At 34.3% G+C, this 27,828-nt stretch overlaps 1 protein-coding gene across 1 annotated transcript in view; it reads left to right on the forward strand.

Moving 5' to 3' along the window:
• Window positions 1-27,828, forward strand: part of MMP16 (matrix metallopeptidase 16) — a 171,494-nt gene that overhangs the window by 63,640 nt on the left and 80,026 nt on the right. The window contains exons 2-3 of the mRNA XM_032690884.1: window positions 19,022-19,170; window positions 27,193-27,315. Coding sequence (XP_032546775.1) covers window positions 19,022-19,170; window positions 27,193-27,315 — 272 coding nt within the window. The remainder of the gene's footprint in view (window positions 1-19,021; window positions 19,171-27,192; window positions 27,316-27,828) is intronic.

Genomic DNA, 27,828 nt, shown 5'->3' on the forward strand with positions numbered 1-27,828 from the left:
GAAGCTCTGAACAGTTGCTGAAGGGCATTGTCTGCATAGACAGGGTCGAATAACTCATGAAGGAATAAAACAATTAAAGTAGTTTCATGGTCTGGAGGTTGTTTGACTTAACAACTTTATAACTAGTTAACCAGAATTTAAACTTATATGTATTTTTCAATTAAAAAAAGATATATTTTTACATTATAAAAGCTGTGATTTAAAGAAAACACTATTTCCTTAAGTATTTTTTCTGATAAGTTTTCTAATTAATTCTTTCCATGATTTCAAATGGTTTGAAGCAGTCTCCCAAACTGAAGTATTATGCAGACTTGAAGGTGGTAGTATCAAAGAAAAATCAATATTTGCAAACATGTTAGTGCTTATTCATAGTATTTCAAGATATTGCCCTGATATTGCATGATCGATCAGACTAAAAGAAAGTATTTTCTTCATCCAAACTGCTGAATTTTGTTGCGATGGATGAGGCAAGGAAGGTTGTCCTTCAGCATTGACCTTTCTAAAGCTGAACACGTCAGAGTCTCATCACAGATGGCATTGCTTAGAGGTTCTTTGTCAGATCCCTTGTCACTGAGATTGTGTTTGAATTTTTGGTCAGTAAAAAATGGGCTGATAAAAACCTTGAGAGTTATTTGGACATTATCTGAAAATGCATCTCTTAAATTCATCTATCATACTATTTACGTATCAGAAAGTTGATAAAATTTGTGGCAGCAAATTCAGGTGAAAGGAGATCTGCCTTTCCAAAACACTGGTGATAGTTTACTTAAATTCTGAAAATATTAAAAAGTAATGTTTATCAGTTCTTGATCAAAATGAGAGTCAACAGTTGATGCCAAGTCTAACTTGGTGTTGCTTTTAAGCATTTCATAAGATGAAACATCTGGTGAGGCCACTTTAATCCCAATTTTAATAATATCCCATTTAGATAATGAACTTCTGACTTTCATGTGCTTTAAACTAAGCCTTTCCTCATGTGCAAGCTTGCATGAATCTGTAACACACAGGGGAGGACATCTGGGTCTGGATTTAATTCCACGTTTCCATAACAAAGTGTTGAAAAAGTAACGTAAACTTAAGACTTCGCTTTTGCAGTTCATTTTATTAATTGAAGCACAGTTATTAACAAGAGCTAGGGTGTTACAAGCAACATTAAAAGCATTACTTCAATATGTTGTATTATGGTGAAACACAGACTTCAGTAAAATGATAGTATTTAAGGTGTCTTATGGATCTACAGGCCTTATTGTTGATAATGGACATGAAAAATGCCTGGTAAGAGCTATGCTTTTGGAGCCTCCCTGTCTAAATTGAAAGGTTCTGCCTAGCTGCCAATTTGTGTTGTTATTTTAGGTAGTAAAAAACTACTGAATGTATACCATAATAAAACTAAACATACTGCATTTCAGTTTCCTCTGAAATTAATTAAAGGCATTTTAAATAATAGAACGGGGTAAAATAGCCTGTGAATTCATAACTCATTTCTATCTGGCTGCAAACACAGTAAATGCATATAAGGTATTTTGGTTTAATCAGACTAGTCTGCAATTTCAGTTGGAAAAATCCATACTTTTTGGTTTGTTTACTTTATTAACATAAAAACCAGAAACTAGATGTGGTTTCAATAGCTCACTATATTTTTTATACCTTAGATATATGGTATTATTTATGAATATGGGCCATAGTATTGTTTTCATTCCTTGTTTTAATTCCCAATTTGAGATTTTTTTGGCTGTCTATAGTCACAGCCAGTGTAAAATTCAGGCACTGCAACTATCTCTGAAGATATGCATTTTATATATTTTATAAATCTTCAGATCAGGAATGAATAAAATACAGTATGAAAAAATAGCTCTGTTTGGGAAATAAACTTTATGCTATAACCATCCTGGCTAGTTAGATGTGTATGATGAAGAAATCTTTACAATATGTAGCTGTTCTATGGTTCCACCTGACCTACTCAGCTCTTCCTGAAGAGGCCTGAATTTAATTTTCCAGGCTTTTGATTTTAATGGATTCATTTCCAGATTATAATTTTTTGCTTTCAACTGACACTGAATATGTGTTCAAGTTCACTATTAGATTTCTCAGTCTACCTCTGAGAAGCTACTGTGAACTTAAACAGCTTAAGCTACCACTCAAAGACTTCTGAGGATTTGTTCTAATTATCCATGTTATTCTTCTTTTTTGACATCTATGAGGCTTGCAAAACCCTAGATGCATTCAAAATTTTACATACAAGGGTGGAGAAGACAGTTAAAAGATTAGCTGGGGTGGAACACAAGAGTGAATGCCTCCCTTCATTTCTTGCTCTTCTGTATAGGACGTGATCTTGTTTTCATTATGTTCTTTTTCCTAACTTTTTTGATCCTATGCTTTTTAAGCAGTTCATATTGAAATTCACTGTAGTATATGCTAACACGTGCATTCATGTGTGAAGGGAGAACAGGGTATTTATCAGCACAGGTTATACAATACTTTCAGCTTCCACTCAGAAATATGGAAAAGAGAAGTTTGTTTGTGACTGCTACTCTCTTTAGGTTTTGTCAAGTTAAATAAGCTCTTTGAATAGCATGGTCTTTGAAAAGTACTTAGCTGGTGCTAAGGAGTCATCAAATTTTCCATTATTCTTTTTTAAATAAAGCATTTGCTCATATTCTTGGCTCTTTGAGTCAGTCCCTTGCAGTAGACTGTTAGACTAGAGGCAAGTTTGAAGCTCTCCACCCTCTGGAGAAATACTACTGTGTAGGAGGAATGCTACCTGAAGTAGTGGGAATGCCTCCACAGGGGAGAGCACAAGTAACAGTATGGATTTGTATTCCAGTGTTTAGAAAAGGAAAAAGGAGTATGGGACCATATGCTCTTTCTGTGAGGAAATTTTCATGCATACCTGTGTGATATAAAGATCTTTCTGAATAGCAAAAATCTAAATTCAAAACAACCTGAGGAATCTGGGATAATGCTTGTGCTATCCAAGGAAAATGTGATTGTCTCCAAAAATAAGAGTACTACACTAAGAACAGTTACCAAATCTACAGAATTCTACGATAAGGGGTTTAAAGGAATCCTGAGATATAAAAGTTCAGATAAGAGCATCTCAAACATTAAAATATCTGATAGAAGTAAAGATGGAAAGTATTCCATGAAACTGTTGTTCACACATCTGTAAATTCACTGAAAATGGAAAATATTTAATGGTATTTATTAAATATTGTGAAATTCTGGATAAACTGAAGTTTTTGAGGTAAATTTCTGTATATGCCAGCATAAATTTTTGATGGGCTTTTTTCAATGAATACATGCAATAAAGCTGGAAAAATAACTGAAATTCTTAGTTGTATAACACTACAATAGGGAAAGATCCATTTTTAAGAACAGGTCTATTTGAAAGCTTTCTAACTTCTGAAGGTCTTACTTAGTGTTTCATTGGTAAGAGCAGAATTTTACTGGGACAGAACTGAATGTAATTGAATTTTGTGAGTTAAAGGCAAACAAACAGTAAAGTATTTTTACATGTATATTTGAATTTATTTATTTGTCTCATAGGTAAATATTTATTTATTTCCATAGGTTTTAATTGTTCATAGAAATAACAGCTTGCTAACTGATACTGTATATTTTGTACCAACTTCAGGAATTTGAAAGTATCAGCATAAGTGTTTGTTCTGATGAACCAGGCAGAAGCACAATTTCCTCCCCTCCCCTCTCCTCTCCTGTCAGAGGCTTAAGAGGACAGTTCTTCTGGAGATTACCATTGTTTACCTGTTTGATTTGCTATAAGAATAAATATCATAAAACTGCAAAATATTCAGATACACTAATTTTTTTAAGACAATGTAAGCTCTATGATAGATTTTAATGTATACATATCCATGGTGTACTGAATTAACCTCTCCGTAATAAACCTTTTCCAGTCTTTGAGGAAATTAAATTTAAAGTCTGAGTATTTCAAAATTAGATTCTGTACCTTTCTAGAAAAGAACAGCTACTCTAGAAGCCTTTCAGAGTGGCAGAAGAGTCCCTGAGGGTACCAAATCCATATTACATGGAAAGGCACTTTTAAGCAGAGTTTTCGGCAGAACTTTCAACACATACGAGAATCAAAACCATATTTCTGAGAGATTTCAGATACTTTCCTGATGTAACATGTTTTTAATATTTTAAAATTAATAAGAGAAGAACATAAAAAGTAGCATCAGAAGAAGTCTTGCCAAGCATTTCTGTTATAGTGCTGAATTGTGCACTACTTGGCACTATCTGAAATGTTTCATGACTTTCACTAGATTAGGAACAGACTTTCTATATATTCTTACACTAATTAGCTGTAAGGATTTTACAATATTTGGTTCAAGTATTCCATTATGAAAAGTGACATCTACAGAGCTTGGTGTGTCAGCTGCCCTATGTGCCCTACAGAAATAACCAAATAGCTCATTTGCAGACTGCAAGCAAATATAAATTAATATTTTTTTAATCATATGTCAGAAAATTGACTTTGGTTAAATTTGAAGGAATATATATACGTATATTCCACCTGTCTAGACCTTATGTGCACAAAAAAAGTTATTTATGTAAACAGCCATTGAACCAATAGATCATCCCTGACATCAGTAGCAGAATTTTGATCCATTTCTCTCAGACTCCTTTCCCTACAAAGCAGCTCAGTACTCACTAAAACCACATGAATCTTTTCCAGATCCTTCCAACCCCACAGTGGCCTATATTAGTCCCTGTGCAGACCTGCTTCTTTTCATTAAGGCTTCTGTGATGTCCCCTGGAGGCATCAACTGCCAGACCTCCCAAAGTCTGGCAATGCTATTGCTTAAATATACAGCTTTCACTTACAGAAAATTTTACCTCTTTGCTGTCATAACCTCATGTGTTTTGTTGGGCTGAGATAAAGTGAACAGGCACAGAAGACAAACTGGTTATTGCTAGATCATGATATCCAAAAATGCAAGTCTAGTAGCTACTGCCATGGTGATTGTACAAGTATCCTGTCATATTTTCTCTTCATGAAAAATTATTATCTCTGTGAAGTTTGTTAACTCTAGGAGGAAAGTAGGGTGAAACCTTTTCTCACAGAAGACTGTTGATCGTCCTGCTTCCAAAGTAAAGGTCATAGGACTTCCCTGAACTAAGTCTGCTTTGAAATAATACCCATCCTTTAGGAAAAAGACAATCCATCCTGATTTTCAACTTGCCAGTTTCTTAAAACTTTGAAACTTATTCCATTAACTGCTTAGCCTTGTGAGACTTTTTCCCAAAGATTTTATTCAGAGGTGAGTTTATGATGAGAATTTGAATTTATTGAGAGAGAGAGAATATTTGCTTAGTGCTGTAGTACAGTTCTCTGGATGTGTGGATTGGAGTAAGGGTGGCAGGTGAAATTCAGTGCTGATAGGGTAATGCCTACTAGAGGGGATAATTTGAATTCACACACATTGCAGATTTCTAGATTAATTGTAGTCACTGAGGAAAGAGACTTGGGCAATGTTTTAGACAGCTCAGCAGAAATAGCTACAAAAAGAAAATGCTAGGACATTAAACAATTCTGAAAATTCTGAAATATTTTAATATTGTTAAACTAATCCATTAGTATTTTCTTACGTAGTATTAAACTAAAAAAAGACTTGAGACTTAATGATTGCTTTAAAGGCAGATTTTATACGTCATTCCAAAATTAAAAGGGATTTATACTTTTTAGTAACGTGAAATTCTCATTCTTAAAAAAGGATGGGTAATTTAATAACTTTTCTCAAAACCTTAGATTGGGAGAAAGATGAAAGATTACTTTTCATGAAAAATTACTTACAGAAAAAAGTATGTGGCAAACATATATATTAAAAAAATGAACCTTAGAACAGATATGATGATGGTCAATTGCACAATTTTAAGGCAAGGAGGTGGCCCTTGATAAAAATGGAATTTATAGTACAATGTTTATCATGCAAGTATCACCTTCAAACAGTGCAAAATCACACTGTTGTCTCTTACCTGTAGGAAGTCAAAAACAGTGCCAAATTTCTAAAAATTTCTAAAAAAAAATTTCTAAAATAAATTCTACCTTAGCAGTCATACAGAAAAATGGCACAACAAAATGAGAATACTACTTCCACGATGTCCACCACCTACTGGAAAATCTCAGTCAGAACTGTTTTGTGTGGTTTTTTCTATTTTGGGATAGGATGGACTAGAACAATGCATCCTAACCAGTTCATGCCATGTCAATGATAATCTGAATTTTTTTTTGTTCATTAACCATGAGTCACAGGCTGAAGGTTTTCTGGGTTCCTTAGCTGCAGTTCTGAGGTGTCTTAATCTGTAGGAGAGCTTGATGTTCACAAAATTCAGGATTCATTTGATTCCTAACTTTGTTTTCTCTCTCCTTACCCCCCTCCTTTATTTTTATTTTTTTAATTTGTTTGTTTGTTTGTTTGCTTTGTTTTATTTTTCTGTATAGCAAAACTTACACTGCTAATTTTTCCTAAGGCTTTTTCCTTCTTCTTGGTAGGAGCTGTGAAATACAACATTCAGTTTGTTCATTATCAATTGCTAACTCAATTAGTATACCTAGACCTTATTTCTTGTTTCTAAGAACAAAACTAGAAAAAAAAGGTTTTTCTCTGAAACATATGTATACATACACAGATAAACAGTTGTAAACACCATGGTCTTTAATACATGCAAAATCTCTTCTCATTTGCACTTTGAACCTGTACAAAATGTATACATACTTTTGGAAATCTGAATTTAATTGCTGAAAGGGTAATACCAGCTCTAATTTTGCCTCTAGTTTATGGTAGACCAAGTCTAAAGAAAATATGTTCAACTGAAAACAAGTTAATAAACTAATATTAAATAAACTACTGCTTGGGATACTTGAATATTAGTTTCACAGGATTAGCACAATAATGACATTTCTATGAGAATACAGGACCTATTATGTTTATTAATTGCAAATGTAATTTCCAAATGTACTAGGTTACTTGGTTTGCATATTATAGTTCTTAATTTCATTAAAGACCATGTCTCTTGGAAGAAAAAACAGAAAAGCATACACATGTAATTTTCCCTGGCCTTTTCACGCTATTTTGATTTTATCTCCACGTTTGAGCTAGAAAAGCAATGAATGTATTTATTAAAAAAAAAATCCATAAAACCCCAAACCTCTAAAATGTTTGAACTTTATAAATGTTACAGGTGTAAAGAAAAATATTTTCTTTAAGTGACTTATTTTTCTAATATATATAAAAGTATGGATAAATCCTATTCTTTTTTTTGGTTGATAGAAATGCTTGACTGAGTTCTGCTGGGCACTGAGGGCTCTAAGCATCCATCTGAACCTATGGCTGTTGAGAGCACTCAGAAATTCACAGTATCAGGTCCTAATTAAGCAAAACTGAAATTGTTCTATTACATTTTAAAATTGCAAAACACATGACCATAGCCCATCGTGTAGCTAATAAAAGATAATCCTGTGGCTTGCTTTGAAGCAATTACTCTGTGTCTTTTTCTGCCTTCAGGAATCACCTTGTCACATCCCTCATATGAATCAATCCACCACTTCCCCTTCCCCCCTTCTATTTTTGTAATTCTGCCCTTTGACAAAATTAGAATTTAGAGGATGATATAAAAAAAAAAGTTACAGACGTACTGAAATTTATGCAGTCTTTCTGCTGCTTGCAGGCAGCTTACAAGCAGCTGGTGAGTTAGTGTACTGCAAGCAAAACAGACTTATCAAATGAAGTAGGAGGATGTTTTTATCTCTGTGAAAGTAGGAGGCTAATAGAGCTAGCCTGAGTTGGTCATATTCTGCCACTAATCTACACAGACCTTGTTTCAAGGAAAGGGAATATTTTACTTTGGAATTTATATGTCTTTATTATATCAAGAAATATTTTCTATACTTTCTGTCTTTTTTTTTCTTCATCATAACGTCTATGTCAGGAGCCAAATGTTGTTAATTTTGGTACTGAATTCACCTTTTCTTGCTACTTAATATTTGAACTCTATACAGAAAAGCTCGTGTATTCATCTATTTTGATCCATGCTAAAACAGAATTAGTGAAAGCCGTGTGATCATTGTTGATGATGAATAAAAAACCAAGTAGAAATGTTTAACTAGTCTTGCTGTTACCTTTTTAGTTATAGGGCACTGTCTGGCTTCATTTGAACCACAATACAAGAGGAAAATAAAGGCAGGTGTAATTTGCATAAATTATTGAAGAGAATCATTAGAAGCAAGCATGTATAAATGGAGGCACTAGGTTCTGATTGATCCTTGCCCTCCCTGTGGCAGAGTCATCTCCCGTGGGCATTTTCTGAAGAAGGATTGGAAATCAAAGTGGGAAACATTAATTATAGATCAATATCCCATGGAAACTTTTCTACTGGACCAGCATTTTCAAAACTGGGGAATAAGTCAGAAACTAAAAGAGTATGGGATAGAGGACAAGCTATTTTTTGTACTGTTTTTTTCTTTACATTGTTAAAGCTTCTGATCAGATAGACTCACTATGCAGCTGAACAGATTGTCTTCATTGCGAAACAGTAAGAGAATAGCTGAACTAATAGATTGTCGTTCTTCCTCATGAAGAAATCATACATTTCAGGGATTTTACTTCCTTTCTTTATTAACTTCCTTGAAGAAGTTACAAGGTTTTTCTTTCAAATGTTGTGTTGTAGTATTTACTTTTGTTTTGTTTTTGTTTCATTCTCCTGTGTGGACCAAATAAAGTAATTTGGAAAACCACAGTATTACATTTTATGTTCATTGCATTCCCTTCTTGTCTCTCCCTGGGAAGTGACAAACTGATATACATCAATTTTATGTATTTATAAAATTCACATTCATCTTCTATCTACAGATTTCTGCAGAAAAACGTAAATCAGATTTTTTTAAGGGCTATTATTGTACTGTAAATGTCACAAATCTTATAGCAGTCAAGAAAAGGATTTCTAACATATGGAATGATACTCAGCAAGGATCTGAAATTTTACATTTTACATATCATACTTTGAAAAGCAGAAGACAGGAAAAAAAGGTATTTTTAGTTTTAAAGTTTAGTATATATTTCTATTTAAAAACTCTTCACTGTGGTAAACAAACATACTGTAACATAAAAGAAAAAGCTTATGTTGCAAATAATCATGACATCATTGATTGCTGAAAAAAACACAGAAAGGAATAAAAGAGAAATTCGTCCAAATGAGGGAACTAACTGATTCAGTTAAATACCTCCTGTTTCAACTTTGCTCTTGACTGTAGCATAGCCAGTTGTTTTTTTACAGACACAGACTTTCAAACACTGCTTATGTATGGTACAATATGAATTTATACGCAATCTTATCTGCAAAGATGTACTAAACTATGAAGTATAAATCAACAAAAAAATGCATTGTGTTTTTTCATTTTTATTCTTTTGCTTTAATGTGATTTTAGTTTAACCCACAATATAAGAGTATTCATGATATTGGTACAGGAAACATTTGCATAGATATTTAATTGATGTTTTTATGATTCAGAATATGATGTTTCTTGTGTTTATAATATGAGAAAAAAAACTATTATAATGAAGAAAATTAAATGTAAGTGATATGGAGAAAAAAAAGTTTGTCCAAGTCATGTTTCCTTTAGATGATAACTTGCATTTCATCTATTTCACTGTTGTAAACTTAAAATCACATAAATTATAATAGTAAAGTTATTTTATCTAATGGATTGAAATACCAAGTGTCAAATATAATTTGAATAATCATTTACCCAAAGGAACTTTTTAGCTTGACCTTTTCATCTTATTACAATGGACTAGCTTCCCAAAAGCCTTTTTTAAGTAGCACACCACCATTGATACATTAGATATTTATGTATTTCCTATGTAAATGTCTTAGAACAAAGTTCTAGAACAAAGTTTTAGTACTTTTGTTAAAATTATTTGAAGTAACCTTTTGGGACATATAAAACCCAACAGTGATCATTACTACATTTTTGATCTGCTTGTTTTATATTTGTTTTTCTTCATATGACAACATGTAATTTATAATTGTGCCATAGAAGGCAGACATACCAAATAACTGAGGCTTTTTACTTTAGTGTTACAATAGTATACAGTTTTTATTTGCCTGATGTTACTGCTCCTGCTAATGATTTTACAGTCGAAGAGGAAAAATCCTGTATTACTGTTAAATTTTAGTGATACGAGTACCTCCCTTTTGAAGTACATGATTGCCTGAAATTACATTCTCAGAGACTAAAAATGTATATGGTCATTTCCAACTAGTGCCAACCACTTGGGACTTTGTTGCTTGTAGACTGATGATTGAAGTAGTAAGGCAGTTCTTATGAATTCATGATGAAATTCATTGCTTTGGTTGTTTAGAATATGTGTGTGAGGGGAGATAAGCCTATCTCTAGAGAAATCTACACCAGAAGAAACAAAAGTTCAAACAAGTCCTAAGCTGCAGGATCTAAGCAGCAAACTCGATTTCCCAAGTTGATATTCAGTTCCCTGCTTGCTTTTGGAAATAGTAAGAATAAACAGCTCTGCCGTAAAATAATGTGATGGTAAGCATTTCCAAAATTATCCCATCAATATATAGTTGGATTAGACCAAAATAATCAGCTTGCTGGTGAGGTATTGCAAAGTTATAGGGGCTAAAGATTCTAATACCAAGGCAATGATGAAGTGGTGTAATCTTCTGGAGTGTGGTGAAAGAGCCACGTTTGACTTCTCTGATACATCACCAAGCAACAGTTGCATTTATATAGTGATTCATGTTCTTAGCCTTGTCTGGATTCTTGCAGTGCTGTGATGAGAAAAATTGGGAAGCATCACTCAGTCTTACTTTTGCTACCTAAAAAGCTAGATGATTTTCCAAGGAACATGAGCCTTTGGCTCAACCAGAATTGTTCTGACTCCAGTTTCATCATTGTTTTTGTCATATGTGCATCACTTTTATCTGGCCACTGGTCTTCTGGGATCCAAACATCTGAATGAACTCCACAGCTACATATAATGAGCCAAAGAAAACCATAAAAATCTAAACCCAGGAAAGATCAAGGATGTTTCATGTAGGACCACATAAGTAACCTCTTAGATGATCCATGGAGAGGAACAGAAAGAAGCACAAAAATCGAAATATCTGAGTCTTACAGGCACTGGAGGTTATGGAATCTTGTGGGCAATCACCGTACCCCACAATATGACAGTTATCAAAGAAGTAGACCACAATTCTTTCAAAATGTATACCAGAAGCCAGATTGCTTAGCTATCAGGGAAAGAGCTGCAAAAACGCGTACATGTTCTTCCTTAATTTGAAATTCGTAAACTAAATGTGTTATTGAAGAGGTATTGTAGAAAGAGAGCTCTGTCTAAACCCCTTCCCAAATGGCTTTTGAATATCTCCAAAAATGGAGACTCCACAGCGTCTCTGGACAACTTGTGCCAATGTTTGACCACCCTCACAGAGAGAAAGTGTTTCCTTAGGCTGAGAAAGAACCTCCTGTATTTCAGTTTGTACCCATACCTGGGTCATGTTACTGGGCGTTGCTGAAAAGAACCTGACTCCATCTTCTCCATTCCCTCCCTTCAGATACTTGAACACATAGATAAGATCCCCCTGGAGCCATCTCTTCTGTAGGCTGAACAGTTCCAGCTCTTTTGGTCGTTCTTCACAGTAGTGATGCTCCAATCTGTTATTCTTCCTCATGGCCCTAGAAATTTCTTTTTTTTTTTTTTTTGGAACCTCTCATGACATATCTAGCCAGACTATTCAATACAGCGTTCTTATCCTTGCAGAGCACTTAATATTTTTTTAGAAGCTGATGCTAGGCATTCTAGTAAGATGTAGAGACAGTGTCCCTACAGAGACAGCTGTATGATTGAGTGTTTACATCTACTAGAACTGTTAGTTTCATTTGTGGAAGTATTTCCACTGGTCTGGGTCTATGCCAGGCTTCGACAGAGATTTCTCTTAGGGACTGAAGAAAATTTTGCTGAGCAACTGATAAATAAGGTCTGCATTTTGCAGATAGTTATAAATGTGCACACTGTTAGAGGGAATGATCAAGGTACAAAGAGTTTCTTTCCAGGCCAAGGATTTGTGTCATAGTTGTTATACCACTAACCCACTCTTGGTACAGACAGTAGTGAATGAACAATGTAGATCCTGCATTTAGAGATCGGTAGTATCTAATCCCTGTTCTAAGCATAATTCAGTCTCTCAAGGACTGTGCTGTATGCAAATCCCACATCTGCTTCTTACTAGTAGATTCCTATCTGCCTGGAATCTGCAAATGGCTCTGGCCTGGTGCTCCCAGAGGCTCTTTTACACCTCCCATTTCTGCTGCTCTCAAACTGCATTGTTTTTTCCATGTGTAAGTGTGGCAGTAAAGGAAATTATTTAGAACTAAACTTGAATTACAAATGAGAGGAATTCAGCACACAGTTTTGAATACATTTTGCCTTTTTACTTTTGCCACTCCTTAGACCCTGAGTTTGGTTCAAGTCAGTAAAAAGGCAGAGCTTCTGGCCTTGGGCTGCATTCTTCATTCTTGAGTTACATCTCACTGGGAGCAGGAGCTCCCTTTTAAAATTATCTGTCACTATATATGTGAGTGGGAAAATTCAAGACTGCCACCTCTCTGCTGAGATGCCAGATCACATGTTGGTACATCTGGTTTTGCACTTTTGGAGGCGAATATAATACAATTGTTAAGTTTCACATCCATTTTCTAGCTAGAACACAGAAAAAAAACCCTCTAAGAATACATATAATAAATAGTGGAGATACCTCAATTATTTTTGAGCTAACTAGCTTCAGGAACACTGAACTCAATGAAGCTGAATTTATCCTCTCTTTTGGCCACTGTGGGGTCAATTCTGCTACTTCTAGTACTGCATCTAAGTATTAACCATAGTGCATCCTTTAACCTCAAGTGCAATTGCACAGACTTTTCTGAATTATTAAGTCCCTTTTGCAAATTCTGTAATTTACAGTAAAAACTACCACCATTAATGTGTCTAAGGCTATGCTTGTGCCACGTGTAAATTGTTTTATGAGGGATTGTCACAAAAATTTACAAGAAAAGAGGTTGGCCACTTTCTAGTTTAGGTCATTGGAGAACTAAATTTTACAAGTTGGTATTTTGACTTTTTGGCATGTTCATAGTGATAAAAAAGAATTGGTTGGTCTGAAGATGCTTCCTTCTGTTTAAGATCTTTTACACCCTCCTATACAATTTCCAGTAAATTGATTTGTTTGTGAACTTCAATGTACTCTGAACAGTCAGGCTGATTTTTGGCTATAAGGATTGGTTATATCAACTTCTAACCAGAGGTACTAAACCAATCCTAACTATTAAACTTTTTTTTAATGTATCTTAATTCTTATTTTCATTCTGAAGACATTACTGATAGACACATTAGACTCTCCTGGACTCTATGTTCTTTTTATGTTCTATTTTTTTGGAAGTATTTTTCTTATTAGATAGATAAAACACACCATATAACCATTCTGTAAATTCACATCAGTGTCTTCTGTTAAAAAGAGAAAACATCACTCGTGATGAACTGGTAGCAATTAAGACATGAGGGAGGAAAACCATCAGAAGATTCCTATAATTCTCTGTGTAAACACTTCTGTTTATTTCTGACTGTCTGGGTATCAAGTTGTCACTGAAAAGTCGGTATTAGCTGCAATAGTCAGGTCTGTAATTAAAACACACCATTAGCCATGATTATTTGACCTAAATGAAGAAATGACTTGGTCATATGGATACTAATTCTAGAGATAGCTTATTATCCTTAGCATAGTTAAAGCCTTCAATCGCTTTTCAAAATTATGTCAGCACTTGAACTACTAAATCCTGTGGTGATCACTGTAAGTTAGATTCCTAAATGTATGCTTTTTGAAAGTATAAATCTTATAATACTCAGACATTTTAAATCATTTCCCTTATAGTTGTCTTTGGTGGAAGTATATTAAAAAAACAGAAGTCAAAATATTTTGAAGTTATGAAATCTCACAATTTCACTCAGTGCAGATAGGAATTTTGTTTGCAGATAAAATATAAAAAAAAGAACAGGGATACATGAATAATGATATGCAGCTGCACTACTGAAGGTGTTTATGAAATTGTTTTAATCCATGCATGCGTCATTAGACTGATTTAGTAAGCCTTCATGTTCATAGAACATAATTATACTGTAACTTATACTATGTACTATCATTCAGGAACATTAATAATTTGTTGCTAAGTTTTCTTCTGTCTTAGAAATCAGTAATCTCTCTGAAACTCTGATTATCTTAATAATATTCTTGTTTAATATTTAATGAAAATATTTGGGTTTTCTTTGTTCTAGTAACAGTATGGTGTCAACATACTGTTTTTAAGATCACTCATTCTTCTTAAACTAGCAAAGACCGGAATGATTAAAATCCGTCAGTATGTTTAGTACACTTTAAGTTAGATCATTCATTAACCTTTAGAGGAGAAAAAAATACAGTCATGTGACAAACTGCTATCTATTCCATAGCCAGGTGATCTATACAGCATTGCATAAGCAGTAGTTACAAACTAAAATGAAAAGATCCTTTCATCATGGCAGAAAAAAACCCAAACGCTACATATCTAGTCAATGACATCCAAAATCTGGAAGATGATACAGCTCATATGCTGAGCCCTTACAGGTTCCATGGACTCCTGCAGAAATGGCAGGTCCTCAACAAACTCCTAGCATCTCTACAGATTTCATAACCACGGGATTCTGTTTATCATTTTCTTTACAATTATGAAAACAAGAGGTGAGGAATTTTGGTGAAGAAAATTTTCTACTGAGGAAAACATGTGCAAATCATGGTTTTAAAATTTTAAAATGTATAGAGAATGGGGCATAAGCCCTGAAGTTCAATTAATGGGTAAAATATTTTAGGCTAATTTTATTTCTGTTTTGTTTGTTTTGTTTGTTTGTTTGTTTGTTTTTGTTGGTTTTTTTGTTTGTTTGTTTTTGGTTTTGTGTGTGTGTGTTTTGTTGTTGTTGTTGTTTTTGTTTTTCTTTCCAAAATGAATTATTTGAGTGTCCATGTTCTTCTGAATTACTCCCAACATTTCATCTAAACTCCAGTATTTGTTAGTTGACCAACAATGGGAATTAGCATAGAAATCTAGCGCAAGCAGATGTTTAATAAAGAAAGATTTTAGTAAAGAAAGATTTTAGCGTCAAGTTTTCCTGAAAGGTTAATGTGGATAATGAATATGATTCAACAAAAAGAGTTTCTTTATTTACAAATATTAGAAAGAGTGACATCAGGAAGTTCAAGTACATAAAGGATGCTGCAGAGGAGAAAGGAATAATTGGTTCCCCTTACCATAACAGGTAAAATGAAAAGTTACAGTCTTAATTTTAGTAAGTGAGATTCAACTCTAAAGCAAACTTTATAGCAGTAGCATACTAAAGCACTCTAATAGAGAGGGATGTTGTGGGACCTGTTGTCTTCCAGCTGTTTTTCTATGGTTATGTGAGAGGTACCATGGCTTTCATTTTGCTGCAGGACAAGAAAGTCCTGCCCAAAAACTTCGCTTGAAGTATCAGTATTTTATCTTCTTAAATTGTATAAAAGAATTAAACAAATCGCTGATTTTGGAGTCTGTGCAAAGGGTCTCTGTTGACATCCCAGATGCGACATGTTAGATGGATCTACTTCACTATTTCTTTGTTCCAAGATTGATGGTTTCCTCAGAATGAGGCTCACCAAGATGACGTTTTCATTGCTGAAGTACATTAAGGCAGACACACATCTAGCTTCAGTAGAGGGGACGGGGAAATGTTTGTGAATATAATTTCTTTAATAACTTACCTCAAAAATACAAGGTGGTGAGGAAGGTCTTTTCTTTCATTCTTGTGCTGTGTCTGCCTCATTCTGTTTCTTCTTCTCATTGTTGTTTTACCCACCTATATATTTTGGACTTAAAGTTAAGCTTCTTCTTTGTAGTTCCCAGCATTTCGACTATGCACAATAGAATCTGAGTTGCATATTTCAGATATCTGGCAGTCTGAGTCAAGGTCCTTCAAAATATGTGAATAGAAAATTGCAAAACAGGATTTACTGTCTTTTTTCTTGTTTCATGATCGTTTCTCATAAGGACAAAGCACAGAATTTTGTAATACTAAATGCTACTAGCTCTCAAACATTCACCAGTCTAGAGGTCAGTTTGTCTGAATTTTAGAAAAAAGAAACTTGCTTTGAGAGTGTCATCTGACTTTCCAGTATGTTGGCTGTATCTTCTAGTTGCTATTTGAAGGCTGAGGGGAAGACCTAGGTGGTCTACTTTCTTTTGTTCAGTGATAGGGGTGGCTATCAGGCATCCTGTATTTAACTTGTATGTAAGTCTTTTTAGACAGCGAAAGGCTATACTGTCCTCTCCTGCTGTTTTTGAGCCAACTCTCTTTTCATTTTCTGCAAAGTGTCTCTGCAGTGGCACTCTGCTAGATTCCAGGTTGTTCTCCCTGCTTCACTTCTCCAATGAGCAGTACTCCCTAAGATATTTTTTCTGTCTCTCTCTTTATAGCTTTTCTAATTCATATCTGAAGGTTTAGCTTCTGGTAGATTTGCTTACTTGTAACCCCATAACTCTGATGCCTTCAGTTATGCCATAGTGAGGATGGTTTTGAGTGGTGATAGGTGACCTCACAAGCACACCAAGCAATTTTGTCTACCCTTAGCACCTGAGAGATTCCTTAAAAGCCCTGTTCTGTGTCTGCATACCAAATTCTTTTTGAGGCGATGACAAGAAGGTAGCATAATTTTAGATAATAGTGACATGATATTCAGAATTTTTTTTCTTCCCTGACTAATCATTTGTTTTAATATCACTGACTTGAGAAGATGAATATAAAAAATAACCCAATTCTTAAATATACTCATTGTAAATATTAATTCAAAGGAACTTTACACAGTACACTGAAATCAACCCACTCTGTCAAACTTATTTCTTACTTCCATGATTCTGTTTCCACATATTGCATTGCTGTTGCCCACGTTCAAGCTCTATCTGGGGTTTCAGACCTATCTTCTAATAACAGAAGAAAGAACAGACTTCCTGTGCAAAGTGACACATAAACTAAATTATTTCTGTAGTGACCCAAATCTTGCACATAGCGTACACTAGTTCTCACTTGAAGCTGAAAAGTGCAAGGAGGTAGGAATATATAAGTTGGATGTAGGTAGTGATCCTAACAATTAATTTATATTGGAAAGGAGAACATTTTCCTATCTATGAAACACAATTTTGTTCTTATTCTGAATCATTCCTATATATACAGTTAGTGTGAAGATGAAAGAGTTTAGGCTAGGTCTTAATCCTGTCTCTATCTCCCTGTCCTAGTGTATCTCCCTGTTGTGTGGAGCTCACAAACATTGTTGAGGTTGTGTGTCAACCACACTATGGGAAGGTAAACCTGTTTAAATTAGAAATATCTGAACTGATAACCTGATGGTTTCCCCAGTCTCTAATGCCAGTTTGATCTTTTGTTTACACTGAGCCAATGTTCACCTATAGTACACATTCAGTGTTAGTAAAGTGAACCTTAATAATCTTGATCATCTTCACTGTGTTTGTAAAAGGGGAGTGCACCACCACCATGGTTAACCTGCTACAGAACTGAACTGGGTAGACTTTGCAAGATAAACTTAAAGCTGAAAATAGCTACACAGTTTGGTGTTAGGCCGTGTATGAACAGTGTATATACAAACAGATAAAAACCTCCCAAGTGTTGTATGACTCACAGAGAGCCTACAACACACTGTAAAGGTATAGGGGGTGGATAGCATTCATTAATGTAAGTATTCAGAATCTGTGAACTATGATGTGATATGTTTGAAAGAGGTGGCTGAATCAATTTTTCTTTTTTCTTTTTTTTTAATTTTATTTTAAAAGAACAGATCAGATTTATGAGGTCACAAGTAGTTTGTTCCTGGAGAGAGTGAAATTGCAGCAATACATTTTAATGGAACCTTGTAGATTGGCAATATATGTACCCTTCATTCTAGTGAGTAGTTCCAGCCCTTAGATGAGAAGATAAGACATTTTTAAGGATATATCAGTGTTCTCATTGCCTCAAAAATCTTACACTGTGCTTTATGTAGGCTAGATTTTGAGAAGGCTTAGGAACGTTATGATGCAGCTACTTGTTTATGAAACATTGGCTCAAGAAGACAGCATTTTTCAAAGTGTTTGTCTAAGTATTCTTAAGATAGTGGCTTTAATCCATAAAGCTTTCAGTTATTTGGACCCTGCTTTCTCCCTCACATTTCTACACAATTAAGAGCATAAACAGTTGGCATTAGATTCATCTTGATTTAAAAACACAGTTCCTCTTATCAGGAAGTTTTCTCTAAGTGGGGGCAGAGTCTGCTATTTCACTGTCTCCTGGACACCTGCTTTGCCTATAAGTATGTGATTTTGATATTCTTCTCAGAAAACTCAATGTCTCCCTACTCTCTCTTTTGTATTCTTTGAGAGACAATAACAATATAGTGTAACTGTGTGAGAGCCATTGTGGATTTATTATTGTAGATGGTGAATATTGTTGTGTACCCTGTGGGCAGTCAATTTTATGTGGCATATATTGTAGATTTATATTTTATCTGCTTAAAACATTTCTTGAAATGCTTAGAACCAGGGTTAGGTGCTTAAGTTGTAACTTCTAATAAAATAAATACATTAAATAAATAATTGAAGCAGGCAGTTTCAGATAATAAAGAGAGCTGGCTCCTGGGTAGAAAACACTACAAGACTTAAAACAATGGAATCTTTAATAAAGAATATGAAATAAAAGCAAAAAAAAATTCTTAGCTGCAAATAATAAAAAAAACCCACAAAAACAAACACCCAAAGTAACAGAACTTGTACTTTGTGAATTAGAAGCTTCATTATATATGATATAAAGCTAATTACTAGGGAGCATTTTATTTACCTCTAATTTCTATTTAATAGCCACTGCACTTGTCATTGCAGGTATGGTTACAAAAGTATGGCTACCTTCCACCAACTGACCCCCGAATGTCGGTGTTGCGCTCTGCAGAAACCATGCAATCAGCTATAGCTGCCATGCAGCAGTTCTATGGCATTAATATGACAGGAAAAGTGGACAGGAACACAATTGAGTAAGTAACCAGTACTGAACTACTCTTGACTTTTCTGTTTCAAGAAGGGTAAAATAGAATTGAGAAACCTTTTTAACACATGTAGCAGTGTAACCGGGGTATCCAAATAGTGTTGCAGCTTCAGATGGGGAGTTCAATTGTTTCTCTCTGTCCTTGCCTTTTTATTTTCTTCATCTTCTGTATTTTATGGTAGCAGGTAGTCACCTGCCTAACTGCTGTCTGACTTTGGGCACATAACTGTAAATAAGATGTTACCGGTTGCCTAAAGAATGGGCCAAAACGTTATCAGTGTGAAAGTGAAGAAACCTATTTGAAACTGGCAAGAATTCATTAAATGTTTCACAGTTGAAGTCATCTTTTCTTACTGGAAAATCTTCAGTGTAATTTTCTTTATTCTCATTGAAAAAAAAAAATTGGCAGACTCCACTGGCCCATTTGTTTAGTGATTTCCAGTAACAAAAAATCAGGTGCGATCATTTTAACATGGAGTAAAATTGAATTAGTTTTGCATGCCCTTTTAAATTCTGTAGTTGTGTCTGCCTGGCAGTGTCTGATTTTAGTGACCAAATGGACACTTAGTGAAACAGAGCTATTAAAGGACAATTTCAAACACTCTATACTATGCCAAATTTTAAAACTGTACCAGGAAAGCTAAAAAAAAAAAAAAAAGACCATTAGTACACAATTAAGAAAATCCAAAAATGTATCTAGGATTAAGACAACAGGATCAGAGCAATGATCACCCCTCTGTACTTTGCACCGGAGGCCACACCTTGAATCCTGTGTTCAGTCTTGGACCCTTAACTGGAATAAAGATATTGAGGTGCTGCAGTGTGTCCAGAGAAGGGCAACAAAGTTGGGGAAGGGTCTGGAGCATAAGCGTTATGTGGAGTGGCTGTGGGAATTGGGGTTATTTAACCTGAAAAAAGAGAGACTCATGGGGGACCTTATGACTTTCTACAACTACCTGGAGGAAGATTGTAGTGAGGTGGGATCGGTCTCTTCTCTCAGGTGACAAGTGACAGCACAAAAGGAAATGACCTCAAGTTGCATCAGGAGAGGTTTAGATTGGATATTAGAGAGTATTTCTTCCCCCAAGCAGTTGTTAAGCATTAGAACAGGCTACCCAGCAAAGTGTAGTTGTGGTACCTAGGGACATGGTTTCATGATGGAGATTTGGCAGTGCCTTGCTAATGGTTGGAATCAATGATCTTAGAGGTCTTTTCCAACCTAAACTATTCTATGATTCTCTGATTCTATGATTTGAAGTGCTTGTTGCAGTCATTTCAGTTAAATTACTATAAAGATTATCTTGTGACTTTAGAAAAAGTTACTTTACTTGAAAACTAAGCAATAACTCAATAGAACTGTCATTACATATCCAACATTTACTTCTTTGAAATATCTTTCTAAAATGCTTATTTGGGGAAAAAAAAAAGTCCTCCTTTGATTTCTATTTACCACCCCCAACCTGATATGTCATCTTTTGTTATTCTTTTATGGTAAAGTAGCTGACATTAATGATTTTTCTATCATTTAGACTTTAGGGAAGAGACTACACAAAATGCTGGCAGGACTGGAAAAATCATTTTATTCCACTGACACATACACTACTGCATTGAAAAGCAATAAAGCAAAGTAGATTTTGGCTTTGCTGCCCTAAGGGGAGGTGAGTTGATCACACATCCCTCAGTTCAGGAATTTAAAGGGCCTGAGAACATGCAGTGCAACAGCAGAAAACACCTTGTGAGATAGCCATGCTCAAAAGTATGTTTATGATCCAATCCGCAGGGTGAAGAGACTGGGCTCTTCGTACAGGTTCAGTGATTGATCTTTGAGGGAGGGTGCTGCTGTACCAGTCACTAGTACCCTTTTAAAGACACATTAATAGCAGCTTTGTAAGAGACAATATATTTCACTAAAAGTAAAATAGTCTGTTCACAGCAGTACAGAGAAGACAGGAAGTGGTAGCCTAAGGAAAAGCAGAGGACATCTCTTAGTTTAGAGCATCAGCTAGAGAATTGAAAAAAAACCCAAACCAACCCAAAATGTTAATTTCAAATGGAAGTGGTTTATGTTTGCTAATTACACTTTTTGGAAAACAAGGTTTTCTTCACTTCTTTTGCTATATAAGTGATGAAGAAATCCATCCATTAAGCAGTTAAAAACATTAATTTTATAAACTAGTGGATATGGAGTCTTCCAGACCTTTTGATGTATGACTTTCTTCTGCACGGAAAGATATATTAATGCATTGCAATTCTTAGGTACATGTAACTAAAGTGCTGCATATTTGGAGTTGCATTAACTTGAGTTAGGAACAGAACTGATTTTTAAAGACTTGTCACACGTACACTGGTGTTGAGAAAAAAACAAAACAAAACAAAAAACTCATTTTAAACTAAACTGATACCAGTAGTTCACATCACTGGATATTCTTGGGAGGTATGACTATATAACAAAGGGTAAATATTTTTTTCAATTGTTCATTTATGGCATTAATTTGTAAATGTTTGAAATAATTTTCTCTTTCATCTGCACGGGAAGTATATATACTCTTTTGACCAGAAATATGTGGCAGTTTACCATTTGTTTCTCTGGAATTAGTATGTTATAATCACTAACATAAGGAGTACAGCAGGAACCTCATTAAAAAAAATATGTTCTCATCTTGTGCATGAGGATTTACCTCCTTCTCTTACGCATCTTGAGGAGAGATTATGAAGTGCCTCTGTCTTCAGAAGGACAAACAATTAAAAGAAGTTATAGTAGTAACTTGATAGGAACCAACTTTGGGGATATTAACAAAGAAATATTGTCCTGCAGCATCATCATTGTCAAAAGTCTCCTGGGGGATTTTCCTGCTCTGAAAAAAGATAATCCCTCAATGAGCATTCTGGTATGCATGAATATTGACAGTAATCATCCTTCCCACTCAGCATTCATTTGTTTTTGTTATATTTTTAATGTTTTTCTCAAGTGTCTTGAAAAGCATGATGCATACTTATTTCTGGGGATAAGGAAAAGTGAGTGATAGAAAGAAATACCATTATATTGACATAAAAATATGAGAGACATTCTGAGTACAAGTACCATGGCAATGGCAAACCCAGTGGAAATACTCTCTGATGTTTGCATGGAGTGACACAGTATTTTCTGTGGTTCGTTTATATATTACCAAACAAAATCAATGATTCGTGGAAAAGGACACTTTTGAAACTGGAGCCACTGCTGCCATCCTGGTCTTCCGCATCCCTAATCCAAACATATTAAGTAGAAAAAGTAGGTTTTGTCTTTTCTTAAAGCTGCTATGTGTGTTTATTTCCAAAACTTGTTTTGCAGTTTAAAGGGGTACATCGCAAACTTCTTGGTATACAGATGGAACGGTCGTGTATAGGATGCTGACTAAATCTGTGCAATAATAAAGAATTCATTTTATTCTAATGTCACCCTTTATAAATAAATGACAAATATGCTTATTTTAATGTTTAGAGCTTCCAACCAAGTTTATTTCAAGATTCATACTTAAGATATTTATGTACACTTTCTGCTGTTTCTGTATTAACTTTCAGTCCCAGAGTAAATTCTGAGCTGTTGAAATTGATCCAGTGGTTTATTTTCCTAGTAAATGTTTTTGTCCAAAGGTATACATCAAGAAATATACAATGAGAAGCCTTGAAGAGAAATCATCATCAGTAACAGGGCTGAAATACAATATCTTACATCACTCTTTGACTGTTTACTATTAATTAGCAAGTGTCAGTAAAGTCCTGCACTAGCATGCTACAGTAGGGAAAAGTAAAGATGTTTAGAAAACATACCTGTCTCTCCTCACTAGAAATTTAAAGGTATAATTCAGTAGTTTTCTTAAATAAATGTCTTTCATTTTTCCAGACACTAAATTAAGTTGCAATAACTCAAGTTAAACCTTCCCTGTTATTTTCATTTTTTTTGCTATAACTCTGCCCAAAATAACCCCCAAAAGCCAACAACAAAACCATTGTGTAAACTAAGCAGCAATTTCGATTAGGGATAAATGAGGTGGGACATTTAACCAAAGGTAGACTTTTTAATGTTTTGATTCTGTGTTAGACCAAAATTTTTTCCTGAAGGTTTATGGGGTAGAAGTTCAGTTTCATCTTTCACTGTACTGAAAGAACATCCAGTTTTGCTGCATATTTTTCTTTTGATCTTTCTAGATTTTCTGTGAGTTTAAAACATTTAAATTTTCCTGACATACATAACTCCTCGCGATTCAAACTAATGGAGCTAAGATACGAGTTTGATGTGACACTGTACAAATAGAGAACATTAGTCACAATTAAGCCTCTTTATTGAGTACTGATAAAATATTAATTTTGAGGGGCTGCTGCATTAAAAGGTTTCCGCAAGTTCAAAAACAAACAGATGAAAGAGAGCAAAAGTCATTACCTGTATGCACCTTTTTAAAACCAAACACATTTCAAAACATTTCAAAAACATTTTGAAAAAAAATTTAAAAAAATTAAATTCCAACAAGCAATCAAGAACATGGAAGACCTCAATCATATTATGTTAAAAGAAGCTATATTTGGAAGAAAATAGAAATAATTGGGTTTTTTGTCAATCCCCCCATATGGAAGACCATATTATGCACTAAGTATATCACATATCATGAGCATTAATGGTTACTACTGACAAAAGTCTTCTTCCCAGAGAGCATGATAAAAAATAAAAAAATAAAAGGAAAATGTATCTGCCTGAAGTTGTTAACATTTTGCCTCATTTCTGTGGTAGAAAATACTGAACTCTGATGTTAGTCATGTCATAGTTTGTTTAAAATTCTAACTGCTAAACTTAGTTCAGCTAAGATCTAGGTGATAGATTTGGTGATGGTCCGACTCTTCCGCTGCAAATTGCATCTCTCCTTAAATTTTACATAAAGATAATTTCCTGAAAGATAGTGAACAACTTGTGCAATGATTTCCATTTGATTTATGTTCAGATTTGTACTGTGTGAACCACAGTCCCAGAATTCATATAAAAACAATAAGAATATTAGTGGGCCAGACAACATGACAACTTGGAACATCCCCTACCTGTTCAAACCAACAAAGATACAAGCATAATGTTCTTAATAGGTACATATTACTTCAAAATCAATGCAAGAACAAATTGTGACTGTTTGAATTTCATAATGCGTTGTTTTGGGCTATGTTTTGTTTTGTTAAAAATGGATTGTCAATAGTTCTAGTAAGATAATACAATGTTGACTTTTGAATCCATGTTATCTCTTGTTCTTGACTTTTGATATCAATTCTTAAGTGTAAAAGATTTTATGTTAACATTATTTTTTGTATTATTGAATCTTTTGACATAACTTGAGAGATTATTTCAATAATAGCTTTGAAGATTAATTTTTAAATTCACAGCTTGGAATATCTGCCCCTAGCTTGCCAGTGACCAAACTCATTCATCAGTTAAACTAAATAATGTAAACTTTTTTTGGGGGGGAGACCTAGTTTAATGGCTTTAAAGTCATTGCCCTTGAAACGATACAACTATAAGCAATATATTATATATTATATACAGCATTGTTGTACTCTGTTTCTAATGAAATATAATAGTTATTTGATTTTGCTTTATTCCTTGCCTCTTGCTCTTGATGTAGTGATATCACCTTAAGGTGAGAACACAGATCTTTTGTTACCTTTATGTCTTTTTCTGCAATGTGCGTGTATGTGCAGTTTCAACAGCATAATTTATATATACTCTACCATTAAAATGCTGCATACTGATCTAACATGCACTGTGAAAAAGTATTACTGACAAAGTGTGTAAATGTTTTTGAAGGTCTGAGCCAATTTTAATCTCATTTGCTGAAGTGTAAATATATCATTTTACTAAGGAGAATATAACTACCATTTGGTCTGTAACTAAGGTCTACTTCTTTCTTTCATTTTTCTTTCATTATTAGAGCAAATTAAACTTTTCAATAATATTTAATTCCAATAATCCTTAATGTCTACTTTGTTGAACTGTTAACTTCATTTAAAAAAACAGAGAGACCTGAAGTAAAGTCTCAGGGTGTTTCAGCAAATACTGGTGGGGTAAAGTTTTACAGATTTGTGCAGTATGGTCTTTGCAGGAACTAGGGAACAAAGATTGTCCTCCTCGCAAATATAAATAATAACCAGCTGTTTTATGTGCCATGCATAACTATTCTGACTACCAATTAGAGCAAATCATTCTAAGTTTCTTAGTTGAAAAAGGTAACTATGAAGTCTCTGTCTTCAGTTTAGGCAGTTGAATTCATGAGTTCTGGTTTCCACACTTACACTACTCGATGGATTTGTCACCCATCAGAATTTTTGCAGGCACTTCTATAGTCCTTATCAGAGTAAGTGGGGGGCAGTGCCGTCTTGGTACAATCAATAAAATTTTTTACTTTCCCACGGGCTGGGGAGCTTAACATCTACTTGTGCATTTGAAAAATAGTTTAGTATATATCCATACCTACACTATATATGAAGTGTTACAAGTCTAACTGTACTTTTAAATGTCTTATACACATTTATGAAAATGAGGCTGATTTTGACTGAATTAACTCCTCTCTAAAAAATACATACAGTATGGTTTGTCTTGTATTACCAGGTATAAAACTTACAATGCAATGATTTCATTTTACAAGGGCATGTAGTGATAGAATGGGGGGGAATGGTTTTAAAGAAGATAGATTTAGATTATACACAAGGAGAAAATTCTTTACTGTGAACATGGTGAGGCAATGGAACAGGTTACCCAGAGAAGTTGTGAATACTGCATCCCTGGAGGTGTTCAAGGCCAGGTTGGATGGGGCTTTGAGAAACCTGGTGTAGTGTAAGGTATCCTTCCCCATGGCAGGGGCGTTGGACTAGATGATCTTTAAGGTTCCTTCCAAGCCAAACCATTCTATGATTCTGTGATTCTATGATTCATTACATTATATATAGTTTTATACTCTCTCTCTCTCATCTCCTTTGTACTGCAAATATTATGTTTTTCTTTTGGTCAAAACTAGATGGTTTCTTCATTTTGCATGTATTGAACTGGAATAGATTAAGGATGGTTGAATGTCTTCTTTTTTTGATTTTTTTATTACCTGTGCATGTTTTAAAAGAATCTACATTCTGAGATGACATTTCAAATTACTTTTCTGTCATCCAATCATACATACGTACAGCTGCTGTGTGTACATTTATTTATGAAACAATGCTGGTTTAATGGTCAGAAATTTATTCATACAAGCCTGAATATAGGGTATGACTACACTTCTCTAAATGCCATTGGAAAACCAGCTTTTATATAAGTAATGATTTGGATGATAGAAATATAGTCCAATGAACTGGAAAAGTAACAAAGGAGATTTGTCTTTTACTTATGCAGTGAATTAATTCAGTCTTACTCTCTTCCTGATGGTAAACCGTTCTGCAGATATCAGCTCATATAAAATAAAAACTTTAGCTGAGTTTTGTTTAAATTAAATAGTGCCTAACAATAAAAGTGAGAAACAGTTCAATGATACTACTGTTCAATTTAAGCTTTTGAATTAGATATCATCTTAATTATGACATATTTTGAATAAGTTGAATTTGGAATTGAATTTGGCAAATTTAAATTTTTTGGAATACTGGAAAACATAAAGATATTGAAGACCATTTTAAAAATACAGCACTTCTGTGGTAAGTCTGGTGCTGTTGTAATGGTAATTTTCGTTTTTTGTGATTTAGACATTTTCAGCTTGATTTTGAGTATTAAATATTAATGCTCATAATAATAGCAATTAATATTTTGAACATTAAATATTGTTAAGCAGAATTCTTAGTTAAATATCTCCGCTAGGAGATTAATAGCAGCTTACACTTGCAATGAGATATTTCTCATTTTGTGGAAAGAGAGTAAGATAGAATAACGTGATAGTATCATAACGTTAGCAGTTTCACTGTCTTGAATTTAAAATAAAAATATTAGTTTATATGTTATATGTTCACATGTTTCTTGCAGCTGGATGAAGAAGCCTCGATGTGGTGTGCCTGACCAAACAAGAGGTAACTCCAAATTTAACATTCGTCGGAAACGCTACGCTTTAACAGGACAGAAATGGCAACACAAGCATATCACTTACAGGTACTAAAGATATTCATATAGGTATATAAATGCCACTAATAATGATGACTTTTAATGTAAAGTAAATGTAGATTCCTGAATATTTTTCAATACTTTGAGAAGTTTATTATTAATATATGTTATAAAAATGCTAATTTGGTTACCTCTTATAAGTATGTATGTGCTACATAAGAACCAAGTTATTTTCTTGGATTAAAATTGCATGTATTTAGTAGCTGGTAAATTCTCTGAAGATTACAGCATCAATTTAACACCCAGTATGTCTTTAACCTTACCTTCGAACTCAGCAACTTCTCAGGGAACATTACTCTGAAGCTAGGAGTGCTGTAATGAAACTCAGAGCTCTAATTTAGATATGTAAAATAGGTTATTGAAAGGAGTCAGTCTCTGCAAAATGTAGGTGCCTACGGGTATGTTCTAAGTACAAATTAATTTGATTAGAATTTAATTAGTCACTGACCCAACCATTTCTTTCGTACATGATGATGGGCATAAGGGTGTGTCTGGGGCAGT

This window comes from Chiroxiphia lanceolata, chromosome 1 (assembly GCF_009829145.1).
Source record: "Chiroxiphia lanceolata isolate bChiLan1 chromosome 1, bChiLan1.pri, whole genome shotgun sequence".
NCBI lineage: Eukaryota > Metazoa > Chordata > Aves > Passeriformes > Pipridae > Chiroxiphia > Chiroxiphia lanceolata.